The sequence below is a fragment of the Trichoplax adhaerens genome, genomic scaffold (assembly GCF_000150275.1).
Source record: "Trichoplax adhaerens TRIADscaffold_2 genomic scaffold, whole genome shotgun sequence".
Taxonomy (NCBI): Eukaryota; Metazoa; Placozoa; class Uniplacotomia; order Trichoplacea; family Trichoplacidae; genus Trichoplax; species Trichoplax adhaerens.
In genome coordinates this window covers 6,691,090-6,718,086 of record NW_002060944.1, presented here as the reverse complement: position 1 = coordinate 6,718,086, position 26,997 = coordinate 6,691,090, and the positions used below count along the sequence as shown (strand labels likewise).

Sequence of the window (26,997 nt, the reverse complement as noted above, 5' to 3'; positions counted from 1 at the left end):
TATTTCTATGTATGAGAAGTCACTCAAAATTGCATTATCAGTCTTAGATCATAATCATCCTGATGTTGCCGCATTATATAGCAATATGGGAGCTGTATATTTAGATCAAGGCAAGCATGAAGAAGCTATTTCTATGTATGAGAAGTCGCTCAAAACTACATTGTCAGTCTTAGATCATAATCATCCCCATGTTGCCGTATCATATAACAACATAGGAGCTGTATATTCTAATCAAGGCAAGCATGAAGAGGCTATTTCTATGTATGAAAAGTCACTCAAAATTACATCGTCAGTCTTAGGTCATAATCATCCCGATGTTGCTCGATCATATAACAATCTAGGAAATGTGTATGATAAACAAGGCAAGCATGAAGAGGCTATTTCTATGTATGAGAAGTCATTCAAAATTCAGCTATCAAATCCTTGATCGCTGTTATCCCGATATAGCAATAAAACTAAATTATCAGTTCTTTATCACAATTATTCCGATCTTATCAAATCATACTAGTGCAAACTCCCGTCGCTTTGCTGATGGTTTACGATAATCTGCTCATTTAACAGATAGTATTACCATTTGTCGTAGACCTGTCAGAGGTTCAGTAACTTTATACCGTGTACTGTGTAGTAGTAGAGTGTATGACATATACTGATATACATACCGCATTTCTCTAGTCTTACAGTAACTCTCCATTTTTAGCTATGTGGAACACTCTTACCCATTCATTCATACTGTATAATATATATATATATATTAGTGCAAGCTCCCGTCGCTTTACTGACGGTTTACGATAATGTGCTCATTTAACAGAACTGGACAGTAATTATCTGGGATTTTACGTGTATTTTCGGTATACGCGTATATCAGCTGTGGAATTTAGAAGTATCCCAGTAGATCGAGGATTTTTGGTGAATTGAAAGTTCGTGTCAAAGATGTTAGTGAGTTTGCTAAGCTAGGAGCAAAAACAGCGGAAGAAGTGATAAAAATTGTCCGGGAAGCAAGAAAATAAAGACACGTTGATTTTCATCAAATATAAAATGAAAAATTGGAGTTAAAACTCAAGCATAAGCGAAAAGCATATTCGTCAAACTTGATACTAGCTATCTAAAATAGACTAGTTGTTCAATTTCTTGCTGTTATAATATGTTTATACTTTTATTATCTTTAAGTCAATGATGGCCAAAACAAGTTGTTACTACTATTCGTGCATCCATATTAGTGTATGCGTAATTTGATCTTAATACAGATCATCCAAAATAGACTAATTGCTCAATCTCTTACTGTTATAATGCGGTTATAATTTTATTTTATCCTTTAATTATTACAAGTTGTTACTAAAATAACAAGAAATAACATCTCATTGATATCCAGCAGTGTCATTTTCAATAACTGCACAGTACCCCATGATAGAGATCAACTCATAAGCTCTCAGCGAGCTCTTAACGGAAATCTAACTGTTATTACATCATTGTACTGTACAGACAACAGCACAGTTTATTAATCGCCTAAAATATCCACCTTGATATACTGGTGTTTACCAGTATATATCACGACTAAAACCCGAATTTGGTTAGTATGCATAGTAACCGGCTAATATGCATAATATCCGGCTAAAGTTACTATGCACTGTAGAAAAGCGATTGTATTACGTCTTTAGTATTATTTGTTTACAAAATATTTAGTGCATTGGCTTTATAAGTTAACATAATTATTCATTTCAGTAATAGTATAAGTAATAGCTGCCATGATCTTTTAGGATCTTTATAGTCTTTATTAACAAAAAGTGAATAAATTTTACTTTTTTGCTGCAAAAGTCGTACAAATAACAAATTTGAAATATTAGTTCATACATCAAGTGTAAAGTCTCATCATAAACCATCTATATAGTAATTAATGGATGCAAAGAGAGCATAAAATTATTTATCTTTTTTCGTAAATTCTCTTAACTGATTTTAGGATGAATTATTTCATTGCTACAAACGTGACATTCAGATGAAGTTACAGATAATAACAACCTATTATAGGTATTTACTATGAGGCTTTAATAACAATGTGAAATTTGGTTTCAAGAAGGAATTCCTAGCCATATTTGCAGTAGTGTTAAATACTAATGCAATACAATAATATACAGTATTGTGTCAACATCATTAAACCAACATAGGACCAGTAGCTATAGATATAGATGATGAAGAATCTTCTGTGTCAGTTTCTTCATCTTGTTTTTTAGCAAATTCTAAGAACACCTACAATAATAGAAATAAAGCATTTATGATAAAATTCAAACATAAATCTACAATTCCATAGTTTACAGTAGTGATCTTACTTGCTCTAGGGTTGATTGGCTAAAACTATACTCCACAATTCCGATCTTTGCTTTACCTAAAATATCGATTTCGTTTTAAATCATTAAATCTCATTTAATGCTTTGGTCATAACAGCACAAAGAAATAATAGCATAATTCACTGACTTTCTTCTAAACAAGCAAAAGATCTTGCTAATGATTTGACGTCAGACGATGGAATCTTGTAGATAATACGATGGCCAAAATGTTCTACTTCCGTAGCAGCAGGGAATGTATTCTTAACAAATTCGTGAACACTCTGTAATGGATCTCCATTGGTATTTATTCCCATATTATCTGGAGAGAATTTAACTTCCAGGTGATAACCTCCACCATATTTACTCTTTAAGTGTTGCGTTGATCCCAAGCAACTGTTTATACGGCATTAAGATTGAATTATATTAAAATACCTTACAATTCCGAAAGCATCTACGGTACTGCTGTATTTTCTATAAAATCCAAAGCAAAATTCTTACCGTAGCTGGCCACGAACCATTATGCCAACTCTTGAGCATAGCGCATCAGCTTCCTCCATTGAATGCGTAGTAATTACCGCTCCAGTTTCATCGGTAATACTTGCGGTAATAGAATTCCTGACCAATAAAATTGTAAGAACATGAATAGCAAGAGATTAGTGCTAAATTAGCTTACTGTATAAGTATTTACTGACTGTTCAGTTTACCACAAGAATCGTTTTGCACCGGGGTCCATTCCAGTAGAAGGTTCATCCATTAACAATAATCTCGGGCATCCAATAATACTCATTCCGAAACTCAACTAAGTTTTAATCACAGTTAACGTATTGAATATTAAAAATTTGGTCGATAGATACTACTTTTTTCTGCTTATTTTTTAACATAGTAACTTATTCTAGAGCATTTTACTTTTCTTTTGGTTCCTCCAGAGAGTTTTTTGGCAAATTTTTCAGCATGTTCCTGAATTTCCATTCCAGTAATAAACCTAAAAAGTGATCAGTAACTAAATTAGGACGCAATCGTTTTTTGCTTTATTGTTAACACTGCATTCTATGCATATCTACATGTACGATATGATTGTATACCTGTTGACAGCCTCAGTAATCATATCGGCTGGAACACCTTTAATGGCCGCGTAAGTATGAAGATGTTCGGATAGAGTAATGCGCTCCCATAATGCATCATGTTGAGGACAAAAACCTAAACTCCTTAACGCTTGAGTTATATCTTTACTTAAATTGTAGCCGGCAATGGAAACCTAAATAAGAAAAATCTCGTTACTCCAGAGCTTTCGGTTCCATTCAATTTTTCAATAAACGACCGTAAATATAAGCTAAAGAATCGTAAAGGGACTTAATTATATTTTTTACATACATCGCCTCTCGTTGCAGCCATATCTCCGGTAATGATATTCAACGTTGTCGTTTTACCAGCTCCATTAGGGCCTAATAGTCCGAACACTTCACCATGTTCGATACCAAAATACAAATCTTCTACAGCTGCCTGATTTCATAAATAACAATTATTACTAATATTACAAATGGCTTCTTAAATAAGTAAATCAAATGAAATAAGTGCACACAGGTATAGTTACTGATGCATGTTACTTTTTCTCATAAGATATAATGCCAGTAAACAATATGCAATTAATGCAAACCACAGTCAAATAGGCTAAATTATGTTATTACATTGGCTATCAAATCGTTTGCTTACTATCTTATCAGGCTTTGAACCGCAACATAGCTGGCTCTTTTCACTAACATCAGGACGCTTCAAAAATTCTTTACGAAGGCGTTGCACTTTAAGAACATCGGTTGATGTTGTCGCTTTTGAAATTCTATCATATTCAGCTCTAACGTCATCATCCTCAGACATAGATGCCGCAGATCCAATCAATCCCGCCGTTTCACTGGTTGTCGAACCAGATGCTGGACGTTGAGTTGGTGAACCACCAATGCTGTAAAGTCGTTTTTTGAAATTAAAACTTGAATTATATCAAACAGCAATATGGGTGTAATAAAAATATCAATCAATAATTTTTTACCCGAACAGTCCACGACCATCATATGTTCCAGTATTCCTGTAATCGAGATAGCGTAACAAATAGAATAGGAAAGCACCGTGGATGATAGGCTAAAAGAGACGATATGAGGACGATGTTAATTTTAAGACATACGTATTTTTAATCGCTTACGGCAATAGTTATTATTCACAGCTGCTTTACCAATAGAATGCAGTATGGGATTGGACTTGACGGACTAAAGTAGGCACTTGGCGGAATTGTTTCTTTAGGATGAACTATAATGTGCCTAATATATAGCTTGATACGATAAACGAATAAATTCAGTACTGGAACATGAATACTGATACACAATTTACAACGTATAGTTTACGTAAATATAAACTATTCATTTTACTAGATCTAAAAATATTAAGTAGCTACAATAATTAAATAAATAGAACGACGTAGCTACTATCAATGCGAAAAATACCTGGCCAATAAAATATACTGCTCCTCCGATGGGGTATGTAGGGTTTATTGCTAGCATGACAAAGTGTAATATTAAAGCGGCATTTGCTTGCCCAAGCATATCTAGTAATGAGACACCAATAGTCGGTAATAAAAGTAGCTATTGAAAATAAGTAAAGCATTTGTAAATAACCTTACGAATTTCATGACATAAAGCAATAAAGTTAAATTACTGCATACGCACTAAATTTAATACGGGAGGCAAAACTGATTGACATGTCTCAACCGACGAAAATAAGAAAGAAGCAACATAAGCCAGCAGGATATTGGATTGCATGTAAGTTAATGATGCCATAAATAGGACTCCCATAGCAGCTGGAACTACAAAAGCGGCTACATGCATGATAGGAATAATGATGAGCATCAAAAGTACCGGAAAGAGGTACGAGATAAAATCACATGTAAATAGTGATAGCCAATAGGTGGAGCTCGTTACACCAGATGCTCTCAACAATTGACGAATTCGATCCTGATATGATATGGGACATATTGCATAAAAGTTACATTCGTAAGGCTGTCAGGATTACTCATTTGATCGCAAAATTATAAATATAAGAATTTATGTCAATAATATGATTTCTGCATACCTTCCTATCTCTGGTAACTTCTATAGCGAATCCTGCGGGAATGACATTTAATGCTAATCCAATGAAAATAGGTGCACTAAAAGCAGCACCGTTAAAGTTGCTGGCTGCTGTGGTTTGTGGAAAAGGTTTACTAGAAACATGAATGATACTGCCACTAACACCTTTACGCCGTTTCATTTCGTTGTCAAACCTTATCTGGTTGATAAGATTAATAGCAACAGGAATACTATGTACGGCCGTATCGTTATAAAGGACATTTAATGTGGAAGCTATTCCCTAAGAAACATAAAAATGCTTAAATAGTATAATCACCCTTTCAGTGATGTAATATCATTTATATTAAAGATGACTACTGCTTGTTAGGCAATATTGCTTACTGTTGACGTATTCTGGAAAGCCATGATATCATAACCAATTGTATGCGGATAGTTATCTAGTAAGTAATCAGCTGACAAATTACTCATTTGGTAATAAAGTTTCATTTTTTCTACATCATTGATAAAGGTATTAATTGGTCTAGAGGTTGAATTTCTAATAAGCAAGTCGGCAAATATATTCTTGGAAGGCGATATATTAGACTCATTGAGGTAAAGCTGCGACGAAAGTTGTAAGGTAGGAGGATCACGCTGTGCAATTGTGTTACCTCCAATGTTGTTAGCGAATATTAGTCCCACAATTACAAACACGGGCGGTAAAACTACACGAAATATGATAGTTAATGGATCGCGTCGGTTAACGAGGAATCGAATCCTTAGTAATGCCAAGAATTGTTGTCGAATTAATTCTTTCATTGATAAACGCCGAGTGTTTCTAAAGTCAAACATGCTTTCATTAGGTCTTTGCCCATCCGTATTATCTTTATTGGTTTCCAACGGCGATTTTGCCATTGAACTTAAATCGTTTGGTACATCATCATCTTTAAGTCTCAAGAAAACTTCTTCTAGCGTGGTCATAGATATTCCATAGCTTGAGACACCACAGGTTTCAGCACAAGTTCTGCCTAATTCATTATGAGCTGGACTTTCCAAATGGGAAAAGAGGTCTATATATATCAATAAAAATTTAAATTGTTGAAATCGTTTGTCGCACTTAAATGGTCTGCATTGTGATGTCGTACTGCGAAGGTGTAACTTATATCATGATCGTATTATATATTATGATTCTAGGGTACCATGTTATCTGTGCTGTACACAGAGCAGATCTTAACGGTGATCATTAGCTAACCTGGAAATCTTGAAACATCAGATAACGGTAAAAGATAAGATAACTCGCTAGCATGATATCTCTGTAATAAGGCTTTCGGTATATGCTCATGGACCAACTCTGTCACTTTATCTATATTACAATCGGCCGTAGTAACCATACCTAAATGATAGCCGATTCCAAAACGATTCTTGAGATAAAGAGAAGATCCAGCACATCGTAGTTTGCCATGTGAAACGACTGCTTTGCGATCTGAAAAGGGTCAATAGTAAATATTGGTAAATTCTGTAGTTATACTTATACGCGTATTTTTATACACTTTCAACATGAGATAAATGCTACAAGAGGAACCGTCATCAGTAACCTGCAAGAATATCGGCTTCATCCATGAAGTGAGTAGTCAACAATGTTACTTTTCCTTCTCGTCGGTTCTGTAGAAGCGACCAAATTTGTCGCCTTGATAAAGGATCCATTCCACTTGTTGGTTCATCTAAATATATAACCTTCGGAAAGAAAACAAAGTTAGAGCAAAAGCCCAAATTACTATGTAAGTATTTATTGCATTGTTTTTATACTGTAATTTATCAGATCAAGATTCTTAAGTAGAAGGTACCTTAGGATCACCAATAATTGCAATTCCTACTGATAATTTTCGTTTTTGACCTCCGCTTAGATCAGAAGCTCTTGTAGATGCCTTGTCCATTAACGTGATGTCTTCTAAGGTTTTATCAACAGCAGCATTGATTTGATCATTTGGTATACCCTTTATGGTAGCAAATACTACCAGATGCTCCCTAGCCGAGAGAGAGTCAAATAGGATATCGTGTTGCGGACATACACCTACAAAAGAATTAAAGTACTGATTGAGTACCACATTATCAATGTTTCAATGCTACGTTAGATACCTATTAGGTCGAAAATCTTACATGATAGATTAAGCTAGTAAAATATTTTTTAGGATATTCTAGCATACAATGGCAAACAACGCATTTTACAGTAGCTATATCGACGAATAAGCTAGCATAATAAATAAATAAAACAATATATTAATTATAACTGGAAATACCAACCGGTAATCTCCCTGATCTTAGTCATCTCTTCAGGTTTGTTTATGTCATAATTATATATATATGCAGTTCCCCTGGTAGTAGGTAAAAGACCAGTCAATGTAGCAATTAGAGTAGTCTTTCCAGCACCATTATGTCCCAAAAGAGCTGTGATTTGACCCTCGTATACATCAAAGCAGAAATCTAATAGAAAAAATTGATATAGCTAATATTTAAATTTACTTCGGATTTTAAAATGTTAACTGTATTCTAAACAAATTAACTTACTATCTACAGCTATAACTTCTTTTTTTTCTTTCGATGAAGTATCGGTAAATGATTTGGTAATGCCTGCGATCCTATAAAGCCCAGTAAACGACAAAAAATAAGTATTAAATATTATTATTAGTCATGTTTTGTGAGGCTAAGCTACTCCACAAGTAAACATCTTTATCTGACTGGAATACCTAATGGCTTCTTTTCCTTGAAAATCTGCGGATATATCTTCCACATCTACTTGTACATTCGTATTTTCAGGAATGGTAAAAGTTCCTTCAGAATTAGAACTTTTTCCAAGCCAAAATGAAGGGAAAAAGCAAAATAGAGGATGATATTGTTGGCCATATTCCTTTGGCAATATCGAATCAAAGTAGATTGCGAGAAATAGGTATAGAACTGTGTCAAAAATTAGCATTAGAATGCCTCCACCAATCGGAAATTCTCCAACGCCCAAAGTACTAAATTGGGCCCCTGTAGTTGTCTCTAATGCAGTAGCCTATGAAGTAGATGAATATTGTGCAATTTAAACTAAGAGAAGTTATAAAAGTAAATAAATTGTTTTAAATTCTGAACTAAGTAATTAAGCTTTATTTAGAAGATTAAAATCGAACTACAAGCACCTGACTTAAGCTTAAGGCTAAAGCAACTGGTGATAACAAAGATAGAATCCATTTAGCAAATGGTGGGGTTGGCAGCAATGTAACCGGAAAATATAATGCAGTGAAAGCTACCGTAGATAATGAACCAACAGCGCCAGCAACGGTGGCTTTATTGAAAAATGGTGTTAGCATAAAAGAGAATGTAACAATCGATAATCCATAAAGAAACAGAAGGAGAAATATGATGAATGGATTACTAGCTCTATAGAGAGAAGCTACCACTGCAATGATGGTAACAACAATGGTAGAAATTAATATCGTCAGAGTGTACGTTAGGAACCAAGATAGCCAAAATGCTGAGGTTCGTAACCCCATCATTTTCATGCCTTCCTTGATTTTTTTCTCTTTTTCTGTTACAAGGCCAACCAGTAAGAAATTGACAAATGGCGCATAAGCCATAACGAAATAGATTGACACGAAAACTTGAAGAAAGCTGACTCCGCCACTAAATGCTCCTTTTGGCATTAATTGAAAGAAGAATTCTGATTTAGGCAGGCTATCAGATAAACCAGCTTTGACCTAAAGTTTTGTCGAAACAATAATCAAGATTAATTATTTTATCGATAGATAAATTATTGCGCTTGTACGCGGTATGTTTTATATTGTAAATGTATATTAGAAAATTAAAGATTAAAATCTCTGTAGCAGCTAATATAAAGAGCATTAGTTACTCATAAAATAACAATAAATTAAGATATAAGAGGCCATTGTATCAACTTCAAATATAATACAAATTAAATTGACTTATAGACTGCAAAAATATATACATTAAAAAGATGAGTAAATTAATTAAGATTTCAAGCCACAATGGAGTAAATGTATGTAATAAGAATGCACATATTGCTGTATAGTATGTCATTAGTCTCAAGTGTATAAAATATTTTAAACTGATAATGATGTAAAGCTACAATACTTGACTATTAGACATTGCAGTAGATGGAAAATGGTGCAATTTTTGCAACTGTATACGGAATCGGAAATGCGAAGAGTTCAATTCCATAAGGGATAAGGAATAAATTATCTTTTAGATTCACCTTGTTCTTACAATCATCAATGCCTTTTGCTAATACTAATCATTATTGTATTATAAACGTATTGTTATTAAGTAGAAATTCGCTTCGTAGTCTCGATATACTTACTTGCGTGATAGACCAATCGATCAAATTTTGCATAGTAGCGAAACCGGATGATAAATAAGTATTTGCAGGACATCGTATAGCAGGAAGATAAGTGGTAAGATTATTGCGACATGAACCTAGCATACGTATTTAAAAAGTGCAATTTGTAAGTTTATTAAAACTTTAATGTTTGTTATCTTATCTTAGTTTTGCCTAGACTGGTATAAATATTCAGAGCACATGAGATTTTGTGTGCACTAACGTAATGAAAGATCAAAGATTTTCCTTCAGTTAATAATTTTAATTAAGATATATACCGAAATCATTCTAATATGCATACATTTTAAAAATAAAATTAATCCATAGTTGATTTATTAAAGACTCTCAGATTTTTTGAGTTATAGCTATATGCAATGTTACTATAGATAGGCAAAATACTACTGTATGTATAATTGTATATTATTGTATATTATACTATGCCATATTGTGAGCTAATATATCAGTTAGTATAGTATGTAAGTAAGAAGTAAGATAATGAGAAAATTTCGAATTCACTAGTATTAGGCAATTTAATCACTGAAATACAAATAAGCGTTTTTGCGCCTCGGTTAAGGCCAATCCTACATAGCTGTTCTATTTATTGTAAAAGAAGCCATAACCTTTCAATATACATTCAGCAAAATACTGTAAAGCTTAAATAAAATCATTGGTAGCAACAGTACCGTATCTATTACCTAATTGCTCATTATAAATTATACTGTATAATATATTGTACATATATTACTTATAAGTTGATCAAGCGATGGTGATTACCTGTAATACCGCCGGTAGCTGTAGTGTGCGTAGTAGACGGAATAGCCGAGTCAGGCATTCGAATAGTATAAGAGACATTATTCGATTTATACGAGTTGAAAATGACTGCACCCAAAATACTTCGACTGTTGGTGCCAATTCTGTAGTATTGCTCGATATCCGATGAATTAACAAAGCCTACGGGTGGATTTTCTAGATCTAGCATTTGACTCACTTGCTGGATAATTTTATCGATATCAGCATTGTTATTAGGAGAATAGAGTAGGAGATAACTTTGATTGATATTTGTGGTAATATTATCCAATGGTAGTTGAGGAAAATTTTTAATTTCGGGATATTGTTGCGGTCTAACTAACGCCCGAATCATAGCCAGTATACCAACCATGTAAATAGGATAAAATAGCTCTTGCAGAAATTGTTTTTTGTCTCTTTTCTTTATCAGAAAATTTTTGTACATGAGACATTTTGTCTGTCTTAGTGTCACCCACATTGCAATTTCGGTATTTTTAATTTACTCTATCTACTGTATAAGGTTCATGAACTTGACAAACTTAGTAAATTGTGTCTTCTTCTATAGGTCCGTTTACAAGATGATTTGACTTGCTGCAAACGTCCAATTACTATGTCTGTGACTGTGTGAAGTGGAGAAGAAAGAGTCCAAACTAGAATCCTATCCGAATGGAGACCAGTAGCAAAATTTGCATGTGTTAGTAAACATCGATACTGTCATACTAACACCTTTATTTCATTTATTATTGCAACTGTTCAAGATTTTAGTATGCTGTACTGTACACATTCATTGACATATATATAGATAATATACATAAGTAGATAATAAAAGTTAGCAGATCTTTTATCATTATTCTATTATCTCCTATCTTACTCAAACTTGTTTATATAGGACAGTTTGGATTCATTTTGGCATGACTACAGTAACTGTCATGGAAAAGTTAACAAAGTGATTGATAAAACCAGGTTATCTTCTAGACCTCATCTTTACTTGATGAAACATTTACCTGCTTGTAATACTTTTACTTGTCGATGATGCAACTGAGCTGGTATAATCGTTATTAGACAATATTGCAAAGCGGTGCTTACCTGCAACAACAAGGAGATTGTTTAATTGTAGTCCAGTTACGACAACAGACCTTGTTCTTTATTTACAAAGTCGCCCTTTAATGAAGTGTTAATCGTCTACAAGCCCTAGTTGGAAATTGAAAGACACGAACATTATCCACTTTAACCAAGACATTACGATCGTTATTTACTCTTATCTACATGCATGATATCCTCCATAGAACCAGGTTTTGCAACCGATCAGCTACTATTCCTCATCGAGGATCGAACCTTGCGCTAATCATGGCACGATCCTTCAAGTTTCTACGATCTATCGTCTGATGTGAATAGATTACTTACGTCTAGAGGCAAAAGAGGATGCCTAGCTGATACTGGCAAGTTGTCCACAGCAATGGACTGCTAATGGATTGGCAGTAAATGAGCTCGATGCTATCGTTCTACTACGAGTAGCAGCTAAGGTGTTGCAATCGAGCTGCTCGACTGAAGCTACCGTTGTTACAAACGCCTTACGCACGTCACCTGTACACTGTACGATCACAGTAACGAATGACTTTGCCACGGCTCACTTTCAATTTATAAATGTTACTGACACACAACAAGCCTTGGATTATGACGTCATTCTTTTTTAGTACAGTAATAACCTTAGTGTACTGTACACTGTACACTGTGCAGTAACGCGCGATTAACTTCGATGGCAAGATGGCGTCGAAAATTGAAAGTTGCAATTTGTTAACACTCTTGTTCAAGATCTATCAGTACAGGCAGGAGCATGAGTTATTGGGCTACGTCTATATATAAGATTTTATCTACTTTGGGCTTGATTTAGCCTACACAGTTTATTTTCCTTAGTGCCACCGAAGTTAATCCCGCTGTACGTACAGTACTGTACTGGCAGTGGCAGTCATATGACCTACCGCTTTCCCGTCATATAAAGTGGAACAAAGGTAAAGGGACTGAAACTGTACTCTGTATCGAAGAGCACACTATGATCGATTCTATCGTGATCATCACATGATTCTTTGGATCAAAATCGATTTTCAATATAAACTCTTGGCCTATGTCTCTTGCGTAGAAAGTTAATACTATTCGAGACAGCATTGACTAACAGTAAATAGGACGCGATCATAGAATCAAATTTGCACAGAATAATTATAGCATAGTCGTAATCTACGCACAGATGCAATAGACGAACTTTATTGGTGATAGTCAACATTCAAAATAATTTCACAAAATTAGCAATAAACAAGATCTACGTATCACCATCAATATAGTGTCGATATAATACATCAGGAGACTGTCGAAAGTATATATATGGCATATATGTCACGGTCCAAGTAAGGGCTCGGGCATTCTATATATACTGTATCTTGATAAATTATGCACTTCCAAAACTAACATGGATTAGGTATCATTTTATGCTACTACTGATTCAAATTAAATTCATAATATATCATTGCGTTTCATATTCAGCTTATAAGCTAAATTGGAAGTTAATTGTATGTGTCAGGCCAATCAATCGTAAAAGGCAATCTTTATCTAATCAAACAGCTAGATATTTATGATGGATACATTACCAATCAGTGATAGTAGTAGCCATTATTTCGTAACTGTTATTACCGTATATTCAATAAGAAGATTATGACCTGAATGTAGCCACGGAATCAAAATCAGACGTCATTTAATGAATATTATAGACCGTTTCCCTATTTTTTTGTAAGATCAATTCATCAAGTCGTTTACGCTTCGGGCATCTTCTACGACATCATCGCTATTTGAACTGTCTTGTTTTCTTTCCATTAAATACCTTGTCAAAGATTCAACTGTATGCACAGGAGATAAATGACAAGAACAGTTATCTTAACTCGATCAAAATAACTATACGCCAACTCTATTTCACTTAAGGATCTTACCGATATAGGATTTATCCGTGTCCTCAATGAATGTGTTAAAAGACATAGTCTTCTTAAAATATACTTTTCCAATTTGCGTGAGGTACTGTACCAAGAGAAACGAAATTTAGACCTTAGATAAAGCGTTCACCATACTAAATTATGTGACCGCAAATTCTTATAGTTTTGATGAAAATTATCCATCACTATAAATTATAGTACCTGAAAAAAAGTTACGTCTCTAGACAAAGATAAACTGTAAAGTGAAATGACTGTTTCGTAGAAAGCTGTGTCGCCACTAAAGCAGATAAAAGACATAGAATACGGTCAACTCAGATTTCCAGAAGAGCAAATAATTTGACAGGTACTCTCGCCGATTAAATCGACAAAATAGTAGCCTTACATACGTTTCAACTGCTCTAATTACATAATTTAAGAAATTGATAAGAGGTAAAGGGGCTCGAGAACCAGATAATTGAGGATGTGTTTTAACATAGTGTTGCAAAGTTGCAGCGGCAATGTTTTTTCTGTTACTACAAAGCAGTCTAGTTTTGCCAACATACAGATAACGAATAAGATATGGTCATAATGTTTAAAAAACAACTACAATCAACTAGCTTTTAGAATACATATAGCCAAATTGAAAAATTTCTAGAACTTACTGCAAAATGCAATTTGTTATTATTAAATCTGCTTCATCGTTGTACCCAAACGTTATAGATAAATCAACTAAGGCTCCTGCAAGCGTTTCAGCATTTCCATACATTAAACATTTGATAGCCATGCCAAAATTTTTCTCTAATGTAAATTGATTCAAGTAAATCGTAATGGTTAATTTAAATCAGAATTTGTAACTAAAATTTTCGATATTATAAAGAACCTGGCAATTGATATTACATCAAATTAAATAATTTTTTGTCGACAAGAAATTTAATAATATAGTACTGTTGCATTATAGGTCAACCTTTCCAATACATTTCTGCTAGAAGTTTATATAGTCGATTGTCGCCATGTTCCGGGTTCCCAACCGCTTTTGTATACCTTCAATGTATGAAACATAATACTATTAAAATCAGCTAAAAGCAAAAAAATTTCGAGTCTGCTATGCCATGACTCGATGTCATCTACATATATTAATAACAAACTCACAAAATTGCTTTTTCAATGATAGTAACCCTAGCGTCACTATCTGAATCGAACATGCCACAGATTGAAGATAAATTTTCTGTAATACGAGTATATATATATAAATCGCCGTATTAGATTATAAATTATTGACAGAATATAATTTTAAAAACTACTTTACTGAATCTATCAAAATAACTCATGGCATAATATTTAAAAGTTTTAAGTCACAATGGGGCAGTTTTACACTTCATCTTTGTGATACTATCAAAACATGCATGTAACCTAGAATAGCCGTGGTCACTGGAATCCTTCTATCCGTTAAAGTTTCGATAATCAGCAAAGCCAGGTCCTTCGCTAGATCAATCTATTAATGTGCACATTTTACAGTTAGTAAAACCAATCATAAAATGCCTTTATTGTATGCAATCTTCTAATTTAAAGTAGCGAGATAGCTACTCATCTAATCGCATAAGGTATTAACAAAATAACTGAAATGCAGTATACATACTTTGAAGTTTAAACAGCTAGAAATATAATGTGTGAAATATTGTAAGCATAAACATGGAAAGGGATTAGTTTTTATCAATGGTATCACAAAGGTATTAACTGTCAAGTTGTACTGTAGTCCTAGATAATATCTTAGTAATAAGTTAAGGGTATTAATTTGGAAACTCCTCTTTATATTAATCTAGTTTGAAGTTCTACTTACGCATTTACATCGTGTAAATAGTAATATTGCAGGACGAATAGCTTCCATTGCATCGTTATATAATTCTTTAGCCCGAAATCTTCATACATCAACGAATATATAGTAATAAAAGACATAGTGTTAAAAACATTCAAAATTGTCCATTCATCTATTCTATAATTAATGTATGATAGATGAAATAAATTTGCACGATTAGAGAACAAGAATGTTGTACTATTGTAATACATTAAACTCAATCTCCATTGCTATCACTCTGAACGCTCTAAGAGTTGACTTACGTCAACACTTCCTAAAACCAAGCATCAAAGAAACTTAACTAGTACTATGAACATTGCAGTAATAGCTTTATCTCCCCTTCTCCTCGATGGTTTGGTTAGGTGTAGTCGTTATACCGTGTAGCATAAACTCTTTCATATCGATTTGGTCTACTGATTGTACTGGCGAACTAATTATTAAATACCTAGTTTACCCGGTAGTTACTGTACTAATGCTGTAAGTTGATGTAAAATTGAGAGAGACTGTTTTTAATTGCCAATCAAAACCTATTAAAGCATTACACGTATTCGAAAATGCAGTTGTGGATACTTGTGAATGTACATTCAATATCAGAAATTGTGTGTACGGTACCTTGCATATGCAATGCGATATATTTGATGAGCTTCATAGAAATCTCCTTCATTATATTTCATTTCGGCTTTCTTTAACATTTTCATCGCCGCAGAACGTGTTCTACTGTCTGCAACTGGAGGTGCTCCTCCATAAGCTGCAGAAGCCATGTTTTAGATTTCGATCGGCTCCACCTCAGATACCGTGAAGGAGACAAGCCAGTTTCTGCGAAGATTCCGCCTTTGTCAACGTACAGTGTTATATATATATATGTATACCTATACATATAATATATATATATATGAATATTGCATACTGTACGTTCTGTATCTAATGTATGTACTGTACTACTATATACTGTATCTAGTAAGTTAGCTCTATCATAGCCTCTATAGTAGATTATATAGTTTTACAATACGCCTTATTATCGGGTCGTGTTGCGGATTCGTGGTGCGTTATTATAGGTACTAGACTATGGTATCATACACTGTACAGTGGACGTTCATCGAGAACAGATGTATTTGTATTGATGAAATAAGGCAGACTTGTGTTTTAATTAGTTACTTTAAGATTTCTTTCCATTGAAGAGGAGCGTGGTGTAGTGTACTGTACACAATATACGAAGTACTAAATAAATAAAATATATTACGGAGTATCCTATTTTCAGGGATTACTCTCTTTTTCGAGTATTCCAGGTATTTTCGACCACAACAGATCAGTCAGCTCAAGTTTCATGTACTGTAAAATTAAATAAGTACTACTTTATCCTAACTGATTTCATATATTGTTTCCACCGTGTAAAGTACAGTATAATAAAAATGGCATGATCAGGCTGATACTCTCTTGAATGTAAAGTAGCAGCTGATGATCAAATCATTCTTATTAATTATAACTAAATTTGCTAACGATAATAACTGCATACACCTCATGCATTAAATATTACATAACTAAAGCAAAGCTAAAGCTACTTCATATAGGTTGTAATACTTTTATTGTCCAGATTTTTCGATTTTTTTTTATTTATGAAGCTATACAGACACGAGAATATCAGCTATAGGTTATGAGAGCAATATTTAGCAAGAAAATATTAGTAACTATTTCACAGCTACTCAGATTAAAAGACTAGTTAACTAACAATGAGAAAACTGCCAAATTATATCTATTATATATAATAATAATCAACTATCTTTATTTAAACAGTTAGCCATATTAAACTTTAAGTTCAACCACTTCATGGCAATTTTCGTCGCAATCCTGCATTTTACTGTAAATATCAATTGCAAAATGTAAATCCACAACATAATTCTAATAGACCCGGCACTGTCATTGTGATAGTATGCGTTAAGCGTATATTAAAATGTAATCTACGATAGCTTAGCTGCTTATATTATTGATCAGGACTACTGCATACAGTAAAACTAAATATAGACACCACTACACTTGTGTACAGTACACTACGATAACGAAACTTGGGAAGCAATGCAAGTACGAATTCTGCTCTTAATTATACGCGTACTACAGTAGATAGTACTGTATTGCGATACAGGTTAGGATTTATTGTAGCAGTGGCAATATCCAATTATTAAAAAATTCTTCATTTTGGCATAAAATATACTAAGAATTTTCCATTTCTTTTGCTATGAATTATCAAGCTACATTCATCCGAATGTAGTGACGTTCTCAAATTATTTTTAATAAGATTTAGTGTCAAAATATATAATCGCAAATTCAATTTCAGGAAAGCTTTCATATGCCTAATCCTACATAACACAAACATTAGCAAAACTGAAGAAGCTAAGCTGCACAAAAAATATTTTATTTCAAGAATTTGCTAACAAACGGGTCCATTGTACAATGATACAAATTATCTCATTAGAACAGAGAATAAAGGATTTGCAATTTACAGATGCAAGATATATTCCTATCCTGGTTATTGAATATACATAAATATCTATTTATGAAAATGTAGCATGTGCTGGGATGTCACCTGAAATCTTTTCTCCTGATAAGCCGGGGTCGTTTTGTTGTTATTGTGGGTATTGAGTTTTCAGTTTTAATGATGGAGGTTGAAGACTGTTTCTCTTCTACTTGACATTTACTTTTATCGGTCAAATCCGGGACAGTAGTTGTCTCATTCAATTTATGAGAATCAATGACTACATTCTCATCGAAAGTTATAAGTTCAATCTTAGGTGGTTTGATGGTCGAATCACTTTCCGTCTCATGGACCGATTCTAGACCAACTGTTGGTGATGTATTACTAACTTTGGCCGAGTTCATAGAACCTTCAGACTGTTCATCACCTGATAATGCAGCTGTCGAATCAGGGGCAATGACTGGAGACATACTTGATTCTTTTCTATGTTTATGCTTCCTTTTCTTTTTCTTATGAACTTTATTAGAACTTTTTCGATTTGGTTTTTCTACCTTAGACCTAGATTTCGTTTTTTTCTTTTCTTTGGAATCCTTTTTATTGACTATTTTTTCTCCCTTCTTTGATTGAGAACTAGATTTAAGAGATTTTTTCTCAATACGAGAACGTAGATCTTCGCTGCGATTCCTTATTGGGATAGGACTACGAAGCCGTTTGTGTCGATCGGAATCTGGTTTTCTCGTCCTGCTTTCATGTCTAGACTTTAAATTGGACCCCGATGAATGACTCTTTCTAATTACACGACGAGGACTATGCGTTTCGCGGGAACTCTTATTCGAAGTACGTTTTCCACGACGAGGTGACAACCGATTTTTAAAACGTTGACGAGACCTAGAGTTAGATCTTGATCTACGGCGCCTTCGATGAGATTCAGAAGATCTACTAGAACTGTAAGAATCTCTACTAGAATCACGCTTTCGGCGCTTTTGAGCACTAGGTGACCGAGAAATTGATCTACTGAAAGATCTATTCTTTCGTTCTCTCTTTCTCGAATATTTTCGTGAACCTTCTGCATCACGAAAATTTTTTCTAGATAAAATTAATAGATTTTAGTTATAAGACGTAGTGAGTGCAGCCCTTAATAATACATCGAGGTAGAGTTACTGATGTTATACTAGATTAATTTCGGAAGAAAAATTAGCAACATACCTAGAATAATCATCATGAGAAATAGTATTCTCATTTATCATAGGTGTGAACTGTTCAAAGCCAGTTGATATATTAGGTTGAGACATAGGAACGTTCGGCATCGGTGAAGGGTTGAAGATAGGAGGAGGTACTTGCATGTTCATCATCGTAGCTTCGGGAGTAATCATAGGAAGTTTATTTAAGAATGGCGGCGGTGGTGTCGGATGATTAAATTCCATGGGCTGCAGAATATTCTGACGTACTAATTGAATGGGAGGACGTGGAACATAAGATTGCGGGGCGTTCGATGGGAAAATTTCCTGAGGTGCTACATTAAATGTATGTTGAATTCCCCCATATACATTCGGTGCACTATGACATTACATGCATAGATAATGTAAGTTCATAGATATAGATAGTATTACAGTTACTATAGTTAAAGTATGGCAATTACGAATTTAGAGATAGTTGTATGTCTCAAGTATTATCATTACCTAACTGGCGGAGGTCTCGGAAACCGCAAGTGTGACCCCATATTGGGAATTCGTTCGAATGTTGGATCGTCTACAGGGACAAAAATCAGACATAAGCGTAAAGAATGTTATACTGGGTCATTACCAAAATTAATTAAAACTAACTTATTATCGTCATAATAGGTGGATTTTGAGGAGGATCTGGTATCGGAGTAGACCTTCGAGGCTCAGTTTGAAGGAATGTGCGACAAGGCTCTTGTTGACGTTTTACTTTCTCGCTCTTAGCTATTTCAGTAAAATATTAGGTGTATCAGAAATTTTCATTGTTTACTATCAAAAGGAGATCAATGTCTTATCTGCATAATACTTGTATATTACAAGGTAATAATAAAAATTACCGGCTACATCGGCGACCGCATTCGTACGTCCTTTAACTTTAGTTGAAATCGGTTTCCCAAACGACTTTATACGATCACCAGAAGCCACTGTATCATTTCTATGTGCTGTCTCGGACTGTTGCTTACTATTCGATAGTGGCTTCGAATCTGGTAGAAATAATTAATTGGTCATGTTTGTTATTAATCAACGAACAATAAACGAATACACTTAGGATATCGGAAGCTGGTATTAAAAGGTTAAAAATTGAATTAAAGATCTAAGCCCAAGCGATTTGTTCCATGTATAAATTATGTATTACCAGGAGGTTGCACGCTCTTCTCGGTTTTTATTGTTTCTAATTTAGAATTATCTATTTCTTGGCTATAATAAAATAGCAAGTTAAGGTAGCGATAGTCAATCTCCTTACGTTTTTTAACAATCAATTCTATCACTCTAGCATCACTTGCCTCTGCTCAATAACAGCATTTGAATACTTATCGGCGACAAATTTGGCTATACTCTAGATGATTATTGAAGTAAGATAACATTTAATTAAGAGATAACGATTTGTAGAAGAGGAAATAAATTGAATAGATACCTTTCTGACTGATTGATTTATTACAAGTGTATCAGGTGATATATTTTGCGATTTACATATCGGACAGGAGTGATCATCATTTTCTAATAAATGATTTCGAATACCTTGCGAAGGAAAATGTTAATATTTCAAAATTCCGATAAAATATTTTTCAATAAAATTCTTCCTCAAATAAAATTTAAGCTTACAGTCGTCACAAAAGCTTGCCCCGCAACAGGGGATAACCACAGCATCGACACAGAGTCTATTACATATACCACATAACAATTCTGGAGGGACTTCTTTCTTATTAACCTCACGCCTAACCTGTACGACAGGTTTGCCATCCCACTCGTTTTTAGATGCAACTTTCCTGAAAAATAATCAATCGCTTCTAAATATTTTGCAACTAATGGCCTCTATTATTAGCTCAACTACTGTTGTAACATAAATTACTCTGATGATGAAGAAATGGCAAATTGTCCAGCAGATGTCATAACTGTAACTCCGTCAGATTTGTCTACAACTTGTAAGAAACTTTTGGGGATTCCAGTGGGTCTTTTCAATCTGTTCACGTCGTATCGAGAGTCCTATTGTACCATTTTAAATCAGTATTTCGTACCAATTGATATATTAGATTAATCCATGATATCACGTTTTAAGTGCTAGTTACCCCATTAGTTGGACACTTTGAAATATGATGGCCCGGTTGACCACATCGATAACATAAGTAATTCGGCGGTAAATCACGATTACTGCGCATGGTACTCCGTTGTGAATGTCTAATCATTGTATTTAGAATTTAAGAAAATAGAAAAGCATATTCATTATGCTTAATAAATAGCTGACAAATTGTTACCAATAACACTACTCATAACAGTACATTTCAGACCAAATCAAACCCGGCCTGACGCTACAATGCGAACTACATCGTACAATGTTGTCCATAATTTGTACAATCTGTACGTACAATAATGATTTTACGTACTGAGTAGCGTTGTATACTTCACTTGATTGTTTCATCATGTCCTTAATTTTCTCCATTTCTGTATCAGGTGAATTTAGTGGATCTGCAATCTATAATTAATGACTCTTAGCTATATTATTTGATTCTTTCTATAATTGTGCATATCTATTAGGTAGACATATTGTTTCCTGTCAAAAAGTCTATGAGCAAAGCGACAATGCATACAATAACTGCCATTTCAACAAGCGTACCTTTTTCGGTGCACTGCGATCTGACGAATTTTCCTAGGAAAAAAAAGAGTTATTTATGGATGAAATAAAATATTACGGACCCATTGCCTATCCCAACTTTATTACAGAGAAAATTTAAATTTTGACGTACTCAAATTTCTAAAACAAGGCGCGTTTTCAAAGTTTTATAAAACAAATATTGTTACGGTAAATATAAATGATTATCATGTATCATCAGTTCATCACCAATACTTTATAAAGTCGTACAGTAGTATTTAGACGTACAAAGTAAAGTACAATAACCCTCTGGAAAGAAGCTATTGCACGCGCAATTAAAGCTGATAAAAATACATCGGAGATTCTCAAACATTTGATATTACTATCCAGTACTGCATGTTAGCGATAATTATTATCATACAGTAGTAGCAATTATCAATTTAGTCGTTATATAAGTTCCAAACAGTTACTATCAAACTTATATTTTCGGCGTAAAGTGAGATTTAGTAGAGGATACAAAATATTAACAAGTTAAGACTTTCATTGTTCATTTTATCAGCTTTGAGCGCATTATTTCATATCAATTGATGGACTTTTAAAATTTCTCATATTCTTGCAAGATTTAACTGAATTAAGCAAGTTAAGGCAAGCATCACTAAGTATGAGTGCATATGGATATATGGATAATCATATATTTGTCAGAAGAGCCACTCTAAAGTGAACAAGTTAATTTACTGTTAGGTACATGAGTCCAATAACGATTATACTTCGTACGGCATGACGAAAATTTGAGACTTTTTTGGTAATAATGAATAATATAAATGGGTTGTAAAGCAACTTGCTGAGGATTAATTTTTTAGACAATTTGAGAATTGGTTATTTTTATCTACCATACGTTGTACCAATACAGGAGAGAAAACAGTTATTGCTACATGATCTATTACGCCAGGTAAGCTATATAGTAGATGAGTTAATGAGAAAGATGTCACGATGATTACCGTAGGGTATTTTGTATTTTACTCACTGTACATTTTCTACGATACTACTGAACAGTACGTCAATCTAGTTGCGTGTTTCTGCTTTTAGTAAAAGGTAGAACGTCCAACTATTAGTGTTGCAATTCGAGCTAAATACATATACACTAATTGCGGAACCATCTGTACTTTTTCTATACCGTGTAATCAATTAATCAATCAATAGCAAATTAAGGCGATATCCATCGTAAGAAAAATATGTTGCAGCAGCATCTAACACCGTATAAATGCATGCTAAGTAAAGTTATTGCAGAGGTATAACTAATTTTAATAAATTGATATTATTTATCCCCTTCTTTTAATGGTGTTGCAAATGGATAGAAAAGAATCACGCATTATCAAAGTAGATATGCAATGGTATACTGGTAAAAAGTAATTTAATATATATTTTAAAAGAGAGAATGCTGAATGAGGGAAGACAATGACATAGAGTATCGCAGCAATCGTTTTCAACGTCTGCAATACATTTTAATAAATATAACTTTGAAGAAAGAAAATCATGCAATCAAACAATACAATACCAATATCATTGGGTGCATTGCTACTTCATTTCACAAGGTTTAATAATAGATGTAACCTACTACTGCATTCCAATACTAAAGTACGTACTGGTAGAGCAATCGAGATCTTGTCTCTTCCATCTCTGCAAGCAACACATACATAAAAATAAATAAGAATAAAAATATCAGTATGTTAGCAATTGAGAATCTGAATTAAATTGATACTATCTTACAATTACAGTTTACAAGTAGTGTATTGCATTTCGTAACATTATTGGAAATGATGAATTACTGTATAAAGATAAATTTATGTCTATTTCAACATTCAATTTACCCGCTCTTTTCTGATCGCGATGCAGCTCTAGGATTAGTCATCGGTACTCTTTTAACCACAACGGAAGTATTCTTAGGTATCATGGTTGTCTCATCTTTATATTCTAATCAAAGAGAAATATTGGAGAAATAGTTTAATTCAACAGATCAACCCTTATTCATAAACTGTGAATTTTTTGAATTGAATTAAATTGAGAATTTATACAGATAATTCATTATCCATATGATAACATATCATTGCAACGCAGGCATAATAAGCCAGCATTTTAAAATAATGAGACGGTAATTTATAACTTTTCACGTTAAAACCAATAACGCACACATATCTCTTTATCCCCTTGAAATTTTGATAGGACGTACAGCATTCAATGCATTCATTAGCAGACAGCTGTAATATGCAAAGATGTAAACCTGATTAAAGATGCAACCCATAACTGAGCTACTACTGTATTACTACTAACCATGTAATAGGAGTTACTGAGCAACTATACTGCTACAGTTCTATCGTGTTCACCTACAACAGTACAGTACTTCGTTTCAAATAATAATAATTATTGTGTTCAGGAGTTTGCACAAGGTCAAGTACGCAAATTATAATGCATTCGATATAATTGAAGCACGTTTTACCAATGCTAGAGTTTTTTGCATCCACTTGGAAGAACAAGTTGATGATGGGAATTTTCTTTTATCGCTGTCGATTACTAAAATTAGTCAGTACTACCGCACTGTACTGAAGTGGAAGACTGCAGTCGACTGCGTGCATGATTTTGCTGCCAGGACTGTACTGTATACCTTGTCAAGATGGCGTTCATTAATAACCATCGTCAACAGTGCCATCGTGTAATGCGTTCCTCATCCTCATTAGGCATGATGGGTATGAGCTTTTTGGCTTCAAAACATGCATGGTACACAACCTGGTATGAGTAGAGTCAGTATGGTACTGCTGTTGACTTTGCTAACTCAATGTAAGCAAAATTGTACGGTACTGTACAGTACTGTATCGTCTAATCATTTGGCTGTCCACTCGAGCAAAATGCTGTATTCTCCCCTCCAATTTGCAAAGATACTTTCAACACGACGACTACAGTAAGGTGCATTTCATTCAAGTCGTCAACATATAATAGACTTGCTGTGAAAAAAATTTCATTGCAGAATAATAAAGTATTGGTAGAAGTGTTAGCATGCAATTTTTTTTTTTATTATTTATTTATTCGGTTCAAGCTTACCTTCTTCAGTTTGAGCGTTAGTCACTACTAAAGTGGATTCCGTCGATTTTCCCATTCTCTTTTGATTCATGATAGCCTTTTTTAAATCAGCTAATGTGATTTGTAAGGTATCAAATGTGATCGTATCATACTCTTTAGCATTACGAAATTTGTAATGAATACAAGGCATAATTGGTGTACTGGATATGTCTTAACGGACCAACAGGGAAAAGTTCAAAGAGATTTTGATTTACTTCAATTTCAGTACGCTACGGTACAACAATACTATGGCTAATTTATAAATAATTGTGTCGTTGAGTCATTGAATTGTTGACTAACTTACACTAGGTAGCACAGTAACATTGTAGTGAAATATATTACAACAACTTGCTGCCTACAGCAAGGGAAACGACGAGAATTGGGTTTTTTTCAAACGGCTTATGTCCAACTATGCATGCCTTCTCCTCCAATGGTCGAGTAGACGGTTTACTGTTGCTTGAAAATGACAGAGCTCTTTTTTTATACTGCCTGCATACAGTACAGTACTGTACAGTGTCCACTCAGTGAACAGCATAGCCAAACGTGGTACAGTACTACAGTACAGTACAGTAATGCTCATCGCGTGCTGTACAGTACAGTAGTACAGTACTGTACACTGTACACTGTACAGTATGGAGCCTGCAGTACTGTACTTTATATAGAAATGGACGATTTGGAGTGTACTGTACTGTCGAATAATAGGTGCGCGTTCACGACAGGACGGTACAGTTGACAGTACGAAAAACTTCAACAAATCATTTCCTAATTAGCGGTGTAGAATTTCAATCTAGAAATTGATTTTTTTACATTTTTTATTACGATATTTGAATGTTGAAACATTTCAGCTATCAAAATATACCAAATTTGTCTAATAAGGACTTGAAATTATAATTGCATTGAATTTCAAACAGTGGAAAGAACTTATGAGAAGCTCTGTACAGTTACAGTATAGACAGGTCACAGTACTTAGTACTGTATGCTGTGTACTGTAGAGTTGCTTCTTTGGGCACAGTACCGTCCTGTACAGTGTACAGTGTACAGTATAATATTCTTGTTGACAGTCCTGCTTCTACAGTAGATATCCCTGGAAGTCGACAGCGTGATTCATTCCCGGTTCACATGACGAAAAAGTAAAATAAAAGTAAAAGTATGGACTAGTTTGCAGTAAAATTGATATCAATCGCTACAGTACGGTACAGTTAAGGTACATGAGGCTGACAGTACTGAAAATTTCAACAAATGATTTCCAAATTAGCGGTGTACTGTACAGTACTGTATTCAGTACTGTACTCTGTGTACTGTAGAGTTGCTTCTTTGGCCACAGCAACCGTCCTGTACAGTGTACAGTGTACAGTACAATATTCTTGTTGACAGTCCTGCTTCTAGATATCTCTGAAGTCGACAGCGTGATTCATTCCCAGTTCACATGACGAAAAACATAAATAAAGTAAATGTAAAAGTATGGACTAGTTTGCTGTAAAATTGATATCAATCGATATTGAGACCTTCCTCTTTCGTCTGATATCAATTTTATACAACTCGTCACCAAAATTGATCACCAAGATATGCACCGGTTGATCTGAAACGAAATCAATCACGCGGAGTGTATTACTGCTACTATGCAATGTATCCCCATCCCCAGAAATTTTGATGTGCTCTTGAGGTAGAAGAAATCCTCGTGTAAAAAACACCTCTTTTACATATATCATCGCTATTAGCTACCATAACAACTCTTTCCAAACTGGCTACACTATACTCTACAATACAGTAGATAATGTAAATAGAGTAAGTAACATAATTTATAGGATGCCCTGAAATCACAGTGTAACATGGCTTTACCATGGGTCACTTTATATCCCCTTTTTGCATGGAATCAGCAGCGTTTAGTATAGAGTTTAAGAGCAATGGCAACTGGCAATCACTTACCCATCATCAACTGTACTACAGTATTTTGTAAGCCACTACTGTTGAATGATGCAACAATATTTACAGATAGAAAATGAATTGATGCAAGCATTCCATGCCCCGCTATGGCTTACCTACTCAAACATAACAAACTAAACATAGTCGGAGCAGATGTGATGTAGAATAGAAAATTAGTCAGTGATTGAGAACGGGTGATATCAAAGGATGCACTTTTTACTGTAGAATACTAGTGATAATGTGATCTACTGTAGATACGAGGATATTCAATACCTTGGATCCAAGTCGACAACGGCACCCCACCAGGAATCGGCTCACTAT

The 26,997-nt window shown here is 34.2% G+C and overlaps 4 protein-coding genes across 4 annotated transcripts; 1 reads left to right on the top strand and 3 right to left on the bottom strand.

Moving 5' to 3' along the window:
• Positions 1-85: 85 nt before the first annotated feature.
• Positions 86-427, top strand: TRIADDRAFT_53678 (uncharacterized protein; the record flags this gene model as incomplete). Its single annotated transcript, XM_002110047.1, has 1 exon — positions 86-427. The coding sequence occupies one exon, from the start codon at positions 86-88 to the stop codon at positions 425-427; it is 342 nt and encodes a 113-aa protein (XP_002110083.1).
• A 1,718-nt stretch (positions 428-2,145) lies between these two features.
• On the bottom strand, positions 2,146-11,040 carry TRIADDRAFT_53677 (uncharacterized protein; the record flags this gene model as incomplete). The annotated part of the gene is made up of 23 exons (XM_002109506.1): positions 2,146-2,241; positions 2,322-2,377; positions 2,467-2,711; positions 2,817-2,933; positions 3,023-3,117; positions 3,225-3,300; positions 3,401-3,573; positions 3,690-3,818; positions 4,029-4,272; positions 4,360-4,448; positions 4,808-4,945; positions 5,030-5,314; positions 5,433-5,708; positions 5,810-6,474; positions 6,657-6,887; positions 7,000-7,138; positions 7,249-7,475; positions 7,706-7,885; positions 7,970-8,040; positions 8,149-8,456; positions 8,581-9,138; positions 9,759-9,874; positions 10,551-11,040. The coding sequence occupies 23 exons, from the start codon at positions 11,038-11,040 to the stop codon at positions 2,146-2,148; spliced, it is 5,004 nt and encodes a 1,667-aa protein (XP_002109542.1).
• Positions 11,041-13,346: 2,306 nt separating this feature from the next.
• TRIADDRAFT_53676 (uncharacterized protein) lies at positions 13,347-16,129 on the bottom strand (the record flags this gene model as incomplete). The annotated part of the gene is made up of 9 exons (XM_002109505.1): positions 13,347-13,447; positions 13,538-13,622; positions 13,920-14,061; positions 14,179-14,314; positions 14,481-14,557; positions 14,666-14,741; positions 14,927-15,008; positions 15,354-15,432; positions 15,981-16,129. The coding sequence occupies 9 exons, from the start codon at positions 16,127-16,129 to the stop codon at positions 13,347-13,349; spliced, it is 927 nt and encodes a 308-aa protein (XP_002109541.1).
• Positions 16,130-17,942: 1,813 nt separating this feature from the next.
• TRIADDRAFT_63677 (uncharacterized protein) lies at positions 17,943-24,904 on the bottom strand (the record flags this gene model as incomplete). The annotated part of the gene is made up of 13 exons (XM_002109504.1): positions 17,943-18,921; positions 19,042-19,392; positions 19,515-19,584; positions 19,659-19,778; positions 19,892-20,038; positions 20,727-20,821; positions 20,905-21,038; positions 21,122-21,230; positions 21,437-21,525; positions 21,667-21,699; positions 22,533-22,596; positions 23,511-23,613; positions 24,736-24,904. 13 exons carry the CDS (start codon positions 24,902-24,904, stop codon positions 17,943-17,945), a joined length of 2,463 nt encoding a protein of 820 aa, XP_002109540.1.
• Positions 24,905-26,997: the final 2,093 nt, after the last annotated feature.